Below are 13,014 nucleotides of genomic sequence, written 5' to 3' on the forward strand. Positions count from 1 at the left end.
TAGGAATAAATAAATCTCGTCCGTGGGATTTGTGCCATCTAGCGTGTCGAATAGCGGCTTTCCCGGCCGCCCACGCCCGGTTCCGTCACAGTACTAACAGTCTTCTAAAAGGGATGGTAAGACTAATTTCGTTTACGTCATATTCAACCTTTTGACGTGTTATTATTTGACTTTACATATTTCAACCAAAGTTTGTATAAATTCGTTATTTTGTATTTAATACAAATTCTATATTGTTCGCAGATTCGTTAAATTAATTAACGAGTAAGAATGTTAATAAAATACCAGTTGGTAATGTGTGCGATTGAAAATGCGTATCTCGATAAATTAAATTGAATCATCTCCTGCTTAAAAATTACACTTTTTTATTATAACAAACTCAATGTAATTTATTTTTGTATGATTATTCTCTAGAGAAGTGGATCGACCCATTTGAGTTTATGGTTCTCATCTGATACATTTATGAAAATAATTAACTTTCTACATATCATTTACATGAGCAATATGTAATATTTTCGCTTTATGGTTTGTTTCGTTATAATTTTTAATTTTACGTTTCTAATAGCGAGTACTGACGAAGATAATAAAATTCTGAAGCTGGACATCGCAAATTTGTATCATTAGGGCGAAGATAAAAATTACGAAATATGTTTTGAAATAACAATATTGTAAATATGTAGTGTATAAAATAAAAAGATTTTCATAATTTTTTCATAATTAGGAATAGAATTTGAAGTGATGTGAATTCACGTCAACGGTCGTGAATGTGTTAAAATTGGCAAACAAATGGTCGAAGCGGTCAGGCATAAATGTATTATTAAAAATTATTCGAAATTTTGTAGGATCATACTACTGAAAGAGTAGTTTGCTTTCTCATGATGGGGAGAATCGAATAAAGTCCATAATTAAACGCAGTTCATCAATCTCGTGAGAAATTGATGTAATGCGAAAGTAGACGTTAAAACTAGCACCGTGATCAAAGTATGTTCTTCGCGATAAAATTGCTCGAACGAAGGGAGAACCAGCTGCGAGTCCATTATTCGTGTACAAAAGTTTGATAGCTCGAACCGACGTAGGAAGATGAATGTAAACTATAAATCTACACGCGAACGACCAAGTAATTAAGCATACTTCCGCATGATTTCCATCGTCTTCCCAGCGTTTAAAATTCTTTCGAATACACGATTTGTATTTTATTCGACAAAGTGACCGCGTTCTTGTGTTTTTCTGCAATTAAACGAGTCATATTGCGTAATAGCATTTTCAACTGATATTTCCGAAAATATTTCGGAGGATTGCTACACACGAATAAACAAAACAAACCCGTTGCGATGGATACCCGTTGCCTTGGCGGAATTAAACATCAAACGATTTATTCTGAATAAATAGTCGCGACTGTTTCTCTGTTATTAAAGTTTAGCACGTGATTCAAAAGTCATTGAATCTTTCGCGATTCTGGACCAAAAAAATATGTATTTATATAGAAAAACGATTGCTAGTCCGTCAATAGCGTCAATTTCGTGTTTTTCATCAAATCGGGGTGCGTGATACGTTGCTGAATAGTCGCCAGCGTTCATTATCCTTTGCACTGGATTGTCTATTTAATACAACTATTTTAATGGAACGTAAAGTACTAATACAATCAGTTGACAACATTTCTATTAATACTAAACATTAATTCAAAAATTTAATAAATAGAAGTATGTAAAAATTATTTGTACACTTGGAAATCAAGTTATTCGAATTATTACGAAATAAAATAATTTGAAGCATTAACGTTTGAACCATTTTCTGTTGGTCCTTTTCAAAAATATTGTAAAAAGTTATTAGAAAATGCAATGTAATATAATATACAGAGAAGTATATAATGATAAATATCTTTAAACATGTAAGTAATTGTTTGTGGCAGAACAAAAATAAAAATTACCTACAGTTGAATAATATATTTGTATAATAAAGTATAGCAAATGTCCATTAAACAATTGTGATTAATGATAATATTAAAATCTTGCAGACATTTTTATGTACATATATCTCTTAATGTTACGCCACATTTTTTCCTAGAGCAATTTTGTACTGCTTCTAAAATAAAGACAAAATAACGTGGCCGAAACAAAAACTTCGATGCTTGAAATGATTTTACTATTTATTGATTTATTAATAGCAGACGAGGATCAAATTTTTAATTAGATTAATCGATGCCGAAACTTGACCACATATACAACGCAAAATATCTACTTCGGTTATTGCAAATTGCCTAACGCAAAATAAGAAAGAAATTCTTCACCAGATGGCGAATCGAGACAATTTTTAAAAATCAATTAGGATCCAAAAGGGCTCTTAAAACGTTAAAGAAATCTCTGGTACTCCGTTCCAAACTTTCAGCAAATTCCAGAGAGCGAACTTATTTGAATTCTCTTTCAAGCTTCCAACTCGTTCGCCAAGTTACTCGATCAAGAAAACGAACAGTCAACAAAACCACCGCAGTGCGCGTTAAAAAAAAAATTAGCTACCCCCATTAAAGTTTCTTTGATTGATCTAATTATCAGTACAATCGATTCGAAAAACCAGCTAGTTCCGAAACCATCGAAACTCTAACGACACTGAGTAAGCAAGAACGCTCGAGCTCAGTGTTGAAGTTCAACAGTGGCTCGATCAAAAACTCCTCCAAACTTTTTGCTGTAAGTTTCCGCAATGCGGACAAAAAACGAATTCCGCGAGAGAGGGACCAATCGAATTAATATCAATTCTTTAAATGAAATGCTCTAGCTCTTTACGTCATAACTTACGAAAATATTACATTCCTAGGAAAAAAGAAGCGAATACAATATATTCTGCTACATCATCGGCACAATTCAGATCCGTAAAAAACTAAAGAAAAAGCACATCATTCAAAATAATGTAGAGAATCATTACGTTTCCAGACTATTGCGAACAATAAACTAAAATAACTGAATTCGAAGAAATACTTCGTATTTAATGTCCAATTAATCTAAATTGGTTATCGTATATCATAATTGATATACAATTACAAAATTAATCAACTGTAATATATATAATTATTTTATAATAATTATATGCCAATTACAAACCGATATCCCCTTAATTATGACAGTAGGAGCAATAACGACAATTTCAGTTTTAAAATAGAATTTCATCGTTTCATTCAAAATGGTCATCTATACGTTGAATAAAAATTAGAATTTCATTTGTACAATTAAATATTTCACAAAGAACAAGAAAGACAAGAAAATTTTAAACTATTCACTCGAAAGAATGTTACGAATCAATTGCAGTATTATGAGATTTTATTCACACGTATTATTCGAATTAAATATTGCTCACCTCTGGAATCGACGAGAAACACATATGTAACGTATTCCCGTGAATATTTTGAACTATCACGAGTGCTCTTCCGCATGATTTGGGCATAATGGCTTTTCAATTTTGGTTTCGTTATATATTCGCGGTTTCACGTTTCTACATAGCGTTCGCTCATACGCAGAAAATATTATATTTATTGTGCGACGAATTTTCATAAATTATTGAAGACTGCCTCGGAAACAAGATCGTACAAAACCCACGTTCAAATGACTTTTATTCGTTACTCTATTGCTTCCTTTTATATTATTTGTAATGCTAGTTTAACATATGGGTTTAATATATTTATAATATACCTCCGCATTAAATGTATAATAGTATATTCATCTTTATTTCTATAAATTAAGTTTCTTTGTTTTTTCATTCAATATTGAATTTTTTTAGTGTATATGATCTTGGTACAATGAAGATACATTGTCATTATTATTATTACAATTATTTACACCTTTATTTTATTCTCTGAAATTTCAATACAGGGAAGAAACTAATAATTAAAAATTTATATTACGATAAAGTAGTTGATCTTTTCCATACTAAACATTGTTCATACTTTTGTTTTATTATATTTAATATATTATACAATTTATAATTTATAATTTATATCATACGTATTCGTACTATCTGAATGCTGCTATACCTGAAGGTAAAGTATGTATTTCAAATATTTTTAATCCTTTCTACAATAAGAATTAAATTTATATTTTATTTATTATCAGTCGAAAACGTTCCGACATGTATCTCTCAGTGTTTACCAAGACTATTTTATTGAAATCACGTTGTGAAATTTTCGAAAAAAAAAACAATGAACAAAGAATTATTTTATTACCATTGTTATTATGTATTTCGAATTTCGATGCATTAAAATCATCTCAAGTCCATTACTAATGAAACGCCTGCATGTCATGTAGAGTTTTTTTATTTTAAATATTCTATGCAGATAGTATATACATATAATATCTCAGTCGAATAAGTAATCTAATTATACCGAGTAGCGTATTTATTCACGAAATAAACTGATCAGCATTGAAGTAACTTTGGCGGAACGAATAATAACACAAATATTTCTCCTTTGTTCCGAGTTAAAAGGATACAGCTGGAAACTTTTTAACAATCACGAATTCCCTCTTATTCGTTCCTTCGTTCGTGAGAAATATTTCCAACTCTCTGCCTAAAAGTTCCTTCAATGTGGATCGAAGTTCGGGGTAGAAACCCCTGACATAACGGATGAAGTGAATTCATCCGATGGAACTAAACGATACTATGTATTAATAAACGAACTGGGGAAAACTTACGGGCATAGTTGTTGCAGTTCCACCTTTTTAGTCGCGAAACTCAAATCGTTGTTGCTGATTCTCTCGAGGGCTCTACCGCACTCTACCATTCGTTCGTGTGTGCAGTCCTGGCTCCGACAACTGCTTATCACTAAAAGAAACACAATATTGATGCATTAGAAGGATACCAACAAATCGATTCAACCAAAAAAAAAGTTTCTTTTTATTAGATACAGAATTTAATTCTCCGTCTTTCTAAGGGTAAATGAACGATTTATTTTTACAGAAAACCCCTACAACTTTTGATCTTCTCTGAATCACACATTCCAAAAGAGCAAATATAATTGTAAATATAACTGTAAACGCAAAATGATGAGTGAATATTTTAAATTGACCTACAATTCTAAACGATTGAATGTAAAAGCACAGCATTAATTTCTACACTAATATACAAGTGATTTTTGTATAGAATTCGTAAAATTTGAGAAAATTTGAGAAAATTTGAAAAAAATAAAATAACCCCTACATATTATATTTAGGATTCCCTCAAGAATCCCTTGCAACAATATTTAATTATTTTAGATCAGGTGACAACGAGTTTAGTATACGCTGACTTTTCATTTTAATTAAAATGATGTAAATCAAGAAACTCTCCATAATTATTTTCTTCTAGCCCAATGTTCGTTTTCCTGATAAAATATTAAACCAATAAAGAACGACAAAAAGAAACTAAACTGTAAATTAATTAAACTAAACGTAACAGAAATGCTTTGTACGTGAATTAAATTAAATAAACATAAGAAGAATGTATTTATAAATCTCTAATCATAACACATAATCATAGTACATAATCTGCAAGTGCGGCGATATAATATGCAAAATTTAACTGTACTTCATTTTTAAATATAATAATATGTTTATATAAATCAAAATTAACATGAAATTAAAATTGTAAGGATATACATTTAAAGACTTTAAGCTTCGTCTACAGTGCAGTTGCATTCTACAAGTGTATCGTTGCATTTTACTGAAAAACGTCATAGGAATTTAAAAACTGAACAATTTGAACCCTTCGTGTTCCACTTTCTTTTCTAATTAACCATAAGAGAAATATGACCCGATTGTATTGCGTGCCACCCTCTGTGTAATCCTGCTTTACTTGCGAATATCATAGAACGAGTCCCTGCTTTAGATACCGTCTTGTTTATCATTCATGAGACCAGCACAGCGACAAATGAAAAATCGTGACACATTTATTCGCCATATTAACCTTTACTTAACCCCCTCGTGGCTGGAGGCGACTACATAATCGCCGGCTGCAAGACGATAACTGCACCGAGAACGATTATAGTCACATGAGAAAATTATTTCACTAAACACATTCCTTAATTTATCTTATCCTGCAGAAAACAAACCTTGTAAATAAGCCGATGTGTTATTTATATTGGAAATGCATTACTACTTCCGAATGATAGTAATTATACTGTTTTCAATTATATTGGCATCGCATAACATATTCCTGACGTGTCCTTTTCACCAAATGACCAATTTTTTGTTAACATTAATGTTTCACGTTAATTATATTTTTGTTTCCTCTCTGTTAATACACAGAATATTCATTAAATTATTATAATTGATATTTTAAAGATTTGTTAACTATTATATACTTTTAGAGTTAGAGGACATAAACAAATTACATGATAATCCAAAACTTTAATGACTTTTTTAAATACGTAATGCTTGATATTATGAAGTATAGAACTGAAATTTTCTTACTTATTTTATTTTTAGAATGTTAAACAGAGCCAAATGAAATCAAAGTTAAAATACATAAATAAATAATGCACAGTAAGTTCGAGGACACGTTGCGAAATTGACGTTTCATAAGTTTCGACCTACTACAAACTAATTTTAAATTAACTATATTCATTGGACATTTTCAATTCATATTTGCAATTAATTTTTGTCCGTCCGTGTCTCGTTTCTTCGCGTAACTTATAATTAACACAATATCGAAGAACTTAAAAGACAAAAACGATTCCCTTGCAACGCGGTAAATTTTGTTTTACAATTTTCTTATATTTATGATGAGATGTATTTAAAAGTTCAGTAATTATGCTACGTCAAGTAATTGTGCACGATTCGTTCGTTAAAAAGAGTTTTTAATTTCACGAGTGTATGCAATTCGTTGCTCGCACAACTACTTGGGTTGTAACATTTTAATTATTAATTTTTCGAGTTAACTAACACGCTTCGAAAATATTTTCTCTTGCAACAAACTTCCAATTAATGCACGCGTCACTGTTGTTTTATTAACATCAATTAATTGGAGAAATAAACACAAAATAATTCACGTCAAGCTCGTGTATGTTTTAATATTATTAGAAACTATTTGTCATGTCAGCTAACGATAATTACTGTTAGTTATAGAGAATCTTCTGCATAGGATAAAATGTTCAGCTTCTAAAAGTTTATAAATAAACTACCCCTGAACTACTCAAGAGCCTAAAGGATCTACATTTTCTTTGTCCTTTGTTTGATCTCTTATCTTGAACGAGATAAAGTACTATTATATAGTTAATTATTTATAAGTAATACTGATAGCAAATAATATTCATTATTTGGTACTTAATATTGACCGGTCAATTTGAACGAGTGAGATTGTTCGCAATATGAATGAAATTGGAGAAATGAAATTCGCTTGAGACATGATCGAATGAACAGTAAATCTCAATGATAAATAGTAGATGGAAAACCAGAACGAAAGAATCAAAAGGAGGATAAAGAAAAATGGAAAGGCGTAGAAGACGCTGCGTAAACAACCTTTAAATGGTTTCGATTTGATCTCGAGAGTGGCATTTCCGGTTAATCTTTTCTGTCATCGTTTCCTTCGGAAGATATCATTATTCCTCGAGAGGCGAGGCTGCAACAGAAAAGTCGATCTTGACCTCGCTCAAAGTCTCATCGCAAGTCAATCGCATTGCCTTCAATCGAACCAGTTACGTGCCGAGTTTGTCAACAACAAAAGATTAATTTTTCTTTCTCAACAACCCATCCTGTCAACGATTAAATCAAGAGTGCTGCAAATAGAATTAACTAGATCGTTGCACTGATACGAAACAGAATAAACTTAAATTGTTTATCAATATTTCTAATGCGTCAAGTATCTACTTAATGGTTACTCAATATATCTTACCAAAGTTAAGCATTATTTTGTGAGAAAATATGGAAATATTCAGTACATAAAGATTAAATAAAATCTATTGAATATAAAGAAACCTCAGAATTCATCAACAACAAAATTAATGTCGTTATTGAATTAATTGATTAAAAGTGTAATGCTTTGTCATTCAAAAATTTTTCGCAAACCTTTGCATTTGGAAATGCAGAGTATACAGATTCTATTAAATTGAAAAATTGTTAAAAAGTAATAGAAAATCATACAAAAATAATTAATATTTGTAGTATGTTTTAGGTCCTAAATGTTGAGTGTATATACATACGAATAAATTATACTTTGTTCGCATCTTGTATGCTCTCATCACTAACGAATTATACTTGTGGAAACATATACATATATTGGAAGAGTAAAATAATAACAAATTTGATATTCATAATAAGTATTTAAGATACTTTAAGATTTTTTGATAAGACGTAAATGGTTTGATACATATATATAAAATTGTTATAGTTTAAATGAGAGTACACATAATCACAAGTAAACGAAGAAGATGATATCGTTTGTCTATCACGGTTACTGTGTTATTAAAAAATCATTTATGGAAAACAAAAGGAAACACTCAAGTATCATAAAATTTCTCGGATGACGTATTTTTGCCGGATATTTCTTTAAACAGAAGAAACATCATTTCGGGTGAATGCGATGATGAATCTGATATCTGTCTATCAATTATTCTGCTAATCACGACCAATTTGTATCGAGATGAATCGACATATCTCATAAAATGTGCACTCTGTCGTTGAACCGAGAATGAGTACCCTCGGGACGCGGATAAATCCATTTCAGACTGGACGCCGAGTCGTCGAGTAACGGCATTGGTAGGGATGCACTACTGCGCGTCCGACTAATGCTGGCTTGATCCACTTGAGCCTCAGCTAGTCTTTTTGCAAGGATTAAGTCGGATTACGCATGGCCAACGTGGCCGTCACTGTAACCAGAATTTAGCTAACGCTAGGCAGACCGCTCCTCCACACCTATCCGAATGCTTACATGTGTGTAGAACACTCGTGAAATCGACGATCTCGTAATGAATCTGATGAGGGATGCATTGACTTTTATCATCGTGTGCGATACTGTTCGAAACAGATATCATACCGCGGGACAGATCTGGTTACTTTTGAAATGATATTACTTGAAGTATTATGTAAAATAACATATTATTTTATTTTATAATTATTTGAAATAATTGTTTAAAGTAATTGTAAAATTATTTTTCAAAGTTGTATCTGGTGAAATCACAAGTACATGGCGATATCAAATTTGAAAGGGATGAAGATGAAGTAACAAATGATTTCATATTTGTTTTTCAAAATCAATAAGAAATATTTTCCAAACGTATTTCCATTTTACGATCATAGTAAATAGACTCAGACAAAAATCACTTAAATAATACCTAATATTATTTTAAAGATTATTCTTTCGTTTTTGAAATAACAAAAAATGACCAAAGAATTAATTATTTGAAATAGCTATTATTTCAAATTAATTGGTATTATTTTTATATTCAAATGACTGTATTGAAATTAGTGGTTTGAAATAAATTATATCAAATAATTACTTTTTATTTTCATTCCGATTAAAGTTTGCTCAGGTTTGGTGCGAGGATGGCGAACGTCATTGTAATCGAATGCTAAAAATTAATTTTAATTAATAGACAAAATTTGCATTGCATATCACGTAAAAGGTGATATATATCAAGTATCATTGAATTTGCAAGAATATAGCGTATTATCGTACCGTCTTCTTTTCTACTACTATTTATATATTACTTTCCACCCTTTAAAATATTCATTTATGTCACATGTAATTTAAATCAATAGCTAATACAAATTAATTATAATTATTTTTCTATAATTAGGACCAATCTTATGCATGTCTTCGCCAGACTATAGTTGACTACGAGCTAGCAAAATATTGCGATTAAAAGTATTTCTTCTTGCAAGTTAATTTATTTCGTTAAAAAACATCAAAATATTCGATTGAAAACGAAGTACATATTATAATTAGTGTTCCTGTTTAACTACTGTAATAAAAATGCATTTTTATCAAATTTTATCAAAACAAAGTTTTTAGCCGAAAACTTGCAAATAGGTTGAAACATAATATTTGAATAATCGGTATCAAGAAATCTAAAACATACAATTCCCTAAAAATATAAGAACAAATATGCAATTAGCAAACTCTTAATAATTAAATATAAATGTCAAAGTTTGCGTTAACGTCGAAATTATACACCTCGTAACAATGTGTTCGTAAAATAAGAGTCGTACAAAATTCGACTAACAATAAGCACAACCAGCAAATGTTAAGGACCGTTGGAGAGCGCTTCAACCGTACCGAATGCGGTAACGTCGCGAAAACACTTCTGCCCGGGAAAAATTAATTAAAAGTTCTTTTTTGGTAACACGAAAAGCGATCAGTTGGGAATTTAATTAAAAATTTTTACTCGGACGTAACCGCAGAAAGGAAGAGGGAAGAGGAATTTGTTGACTCGCTTTCATCCGTAGATCCAACGAAAACAAGTGACAACATCGAGGTGAAACGAACGGAAAGTGAAAATCAGCGTGTAAAATACGGTTTGATTTTGTTGAAATTTGATGCCGTGACACACGATGCGTGAAAAAAAAAAAAGGAACATAGAAGGTAGCTGAATATCGCGAAAAACCAAGGGAGGGAGACGCATCCGCGTGTTCCCACCACCCAAACAAAGCACCATTAAATCCGAATCAACTTCTTAATTTGAACGAATGGTTTTTTGCCCAGCGTGGAAACACCATGATAATAACCGCGCTCGTTCGTCATCATTAAGCGTCCAGGAAATGCGTTTCCTGTGTTTTGTATCTACAACCACCGAATTTTTCGCTGCCTGCCCTACTGTTTACAAACGGTTTAGGAGAAAGTTTGTCGGAACGATCAACGACTAAAAATACAGAACACTGACACGAGTTATGATTTGACGCGATAAAATCGACGCTAAACAGCTTTTTCCCTTTAGCAGTATAATATGTGCAACAATGCCATTTATTTTGCATCAAACAAGACTGACAGACTGTTCGGATAATTTAATATGGTAATGAAGGTTTTTCGATAAGGACCTTTAGGAGTTTGTTTTTTTAGTAAAATACAAATGCCGGAATATATTTGATTTTTTATCTTAAATGAATATACACGTAAGTACAATCAAACGTGAAAGATGATATCGTTTAAGTGACCTATTATAACTACACTGGCAGGTGTATTTTGTTATTATAAAACCAGATCTTGAATCCCATATCGGAAAACCCTTGACATTTACATAAATGTTTAAATTATTTCAATGACGAATATAGTTTATTAAATCGTATATAAATTTGTAAAATAATTCTTTTTCTAATAAACTGATATTTTTTAGACCACGGTTTTGCAGAGCTTCAAGAGGTAAAATTTAGGCATTTATTTTTATAATATATTATTTTATTTAACTCGTATGAACATATTTAATTTCCTGAAAAGAATCTTAATTAGGATAGACAAGTACGAGGGGTAAGTAACACTGTATTCAGAAAAAAGGAACTTTCAATTTGTTGAAAATTGAATTCGTTACTGTAACCAAACGAGAAGTCGGGAGGGGGGGGGGGGGGGCGAAAAGCAAACGACTTAATAAATATTGTCAAGCAAAGCAGGTCCTCATATCTTGTTAACTTATGTGTTACCTATAATATGTTTGAATTTCTTACAATTTAATTTTCTATAATTAATTAAACTCCAGATAGCAAACTTTTTCTGACAATTGTATATGTATTTAATTATTACTAGTAGTTTTTAGTATTTTTTATTTTAATGTTAATATAGCGTCAATGTTCAATAAATCAAGAAATAAAATAACGAAAACTGTGTAATTTGATCATCGAAATTAGGAAGTCACAAGATCTTTCCATTCTCTTTAAAGAAATTAATTTGCTACTTTTTTGAAGTGCAGCTTCACACGCCAGAATTTTAGGACGTAATAACTGTGACTGAATTATAGGTTTGCCTACCTACCGTGGCTAAAATTAATTTTAATTTGATATTCGACTCTATGGCCGGTAATAATATTCTCACAGAAGAATTTGATTTAATTGGTCACACATAGCAATTTCCATTCACGCTAATTCTATTTCAAATTGCGATCAAAGCTTTATATATGGAAATTGTTCGAATAGATTCGAATAGATATTCCATTTGGAATATGGTTGATTTAATACTTTAATATATATTTTATTGAATCATTGAAGAATATTCCAATACGAGAATCAAATGACACACGTGACCTAACCGAATACTCTTCTGAATTTCTAGATTTAGCAAGATCCATAGCAAATGCTACATTATGTTCTTTTATAGAAAGTTTATGTGTAACTAATTTTAGTGGAGTTAATTTTTAATGTCTGTCCTAGGAAATAAGGTTTTCCAAATCTTTATCTGACAAAATTAAATAACATGTACTATTTTTAGTTGGATTTATTTGGACGTTTATTTCAATAATTATAATTAATTTTTGACAAATGTAGCTGAACAGAAACATCACATTCTGATCTAATCTACAAGAAATATACAAGAGCTTATACAAGACTCGCAATTAGTCACGATTTATTAGTTATATCGACAAATATGCCTTTAAACATTCTATAAAACCGAACTTCATCAATCGTGATTTAAGCGAGAGACTATCGCTCATATTTAGAATAACGTGCACAATAGAAACAAGAACTAAACTCCTCTTAATGAAATTTCCAACTACTTCAACGCACATTTGTTAACTCTGTACGAGCAATTGTTCCACACGCTTATTTGATCCGATTCTGATTAAAATTTAATTTTCGCAAATAGTTCAGTAGTATAAACGATCAAATAATAAAAAGCAATACTTATTAATTTGAAAACAAGAGTTACATAAGTTTAGGCTCGAGACTTTGTATCATCTTCGAATTAATAAACATTACAATTATATTGAAATTTACAACGAATAGTGAAATACCACAACTTTTGATAGAAATTGAGGATTCCGATAAAATTGAATTTCATTTTTAAATGAAGAATTTTTGAAATGATAAATGAAAAATTCTGATTGAAATGTAATTTGCATAAATAGTTTAAAATACC

At 30.8% G+C, this 13,014-nt stretch overlaps 2 protein-coding genes across 4 annotated transcripts in view; one reads left to right on the forward strand and one right to left on the reverse strand.

Moving 5' to 3' along the window:
* The window catches only part of LOC128873829 (armadillo repeat-containing protein gudu), a 166,503-nt gene that overhangs the window by 48,908 nt on the left and 104,581 nt on the right, over nt 1-13,014 (forward strand). The gene's annotated exons all lie outside the window — the stretch shown is intronic.
* The window catches only part of LOC128873831 (uncharacterized), a 95,341-nt gene that overhangs the window by 39,703 nt on the left and 42,624 nt on the right, over nt 1-13,014 (reverse strand). Inside the window, exon 2 of the mRNA XM_054117723.1 lies at nt 4,674-4,803. Within this exon, the coding sequence (XP_053973698.1) occupies nt 4,674-4,803 (130 nt within the window). The remainder of the gene's footprint in view (nt 1-4,673; nt 4,804-13,014) is intronic.

The sequence above is a fragment of the Hylaeus volcanicus genome, chromosome 3 (genome assembly GCF_026283585.1).
Source record: "Hylaeus volcanicus isolate JK05 chromosome 3, UHH_iyHylVolc1.0_haploid, whole genome shotgun sequence".
Lineage (NCBI taxonomy): Eukaryota > Metazoa > Arthropoda > Insecta > Hymenoptera > Colletidae > Hylaeus > Hylaeus volcanicus.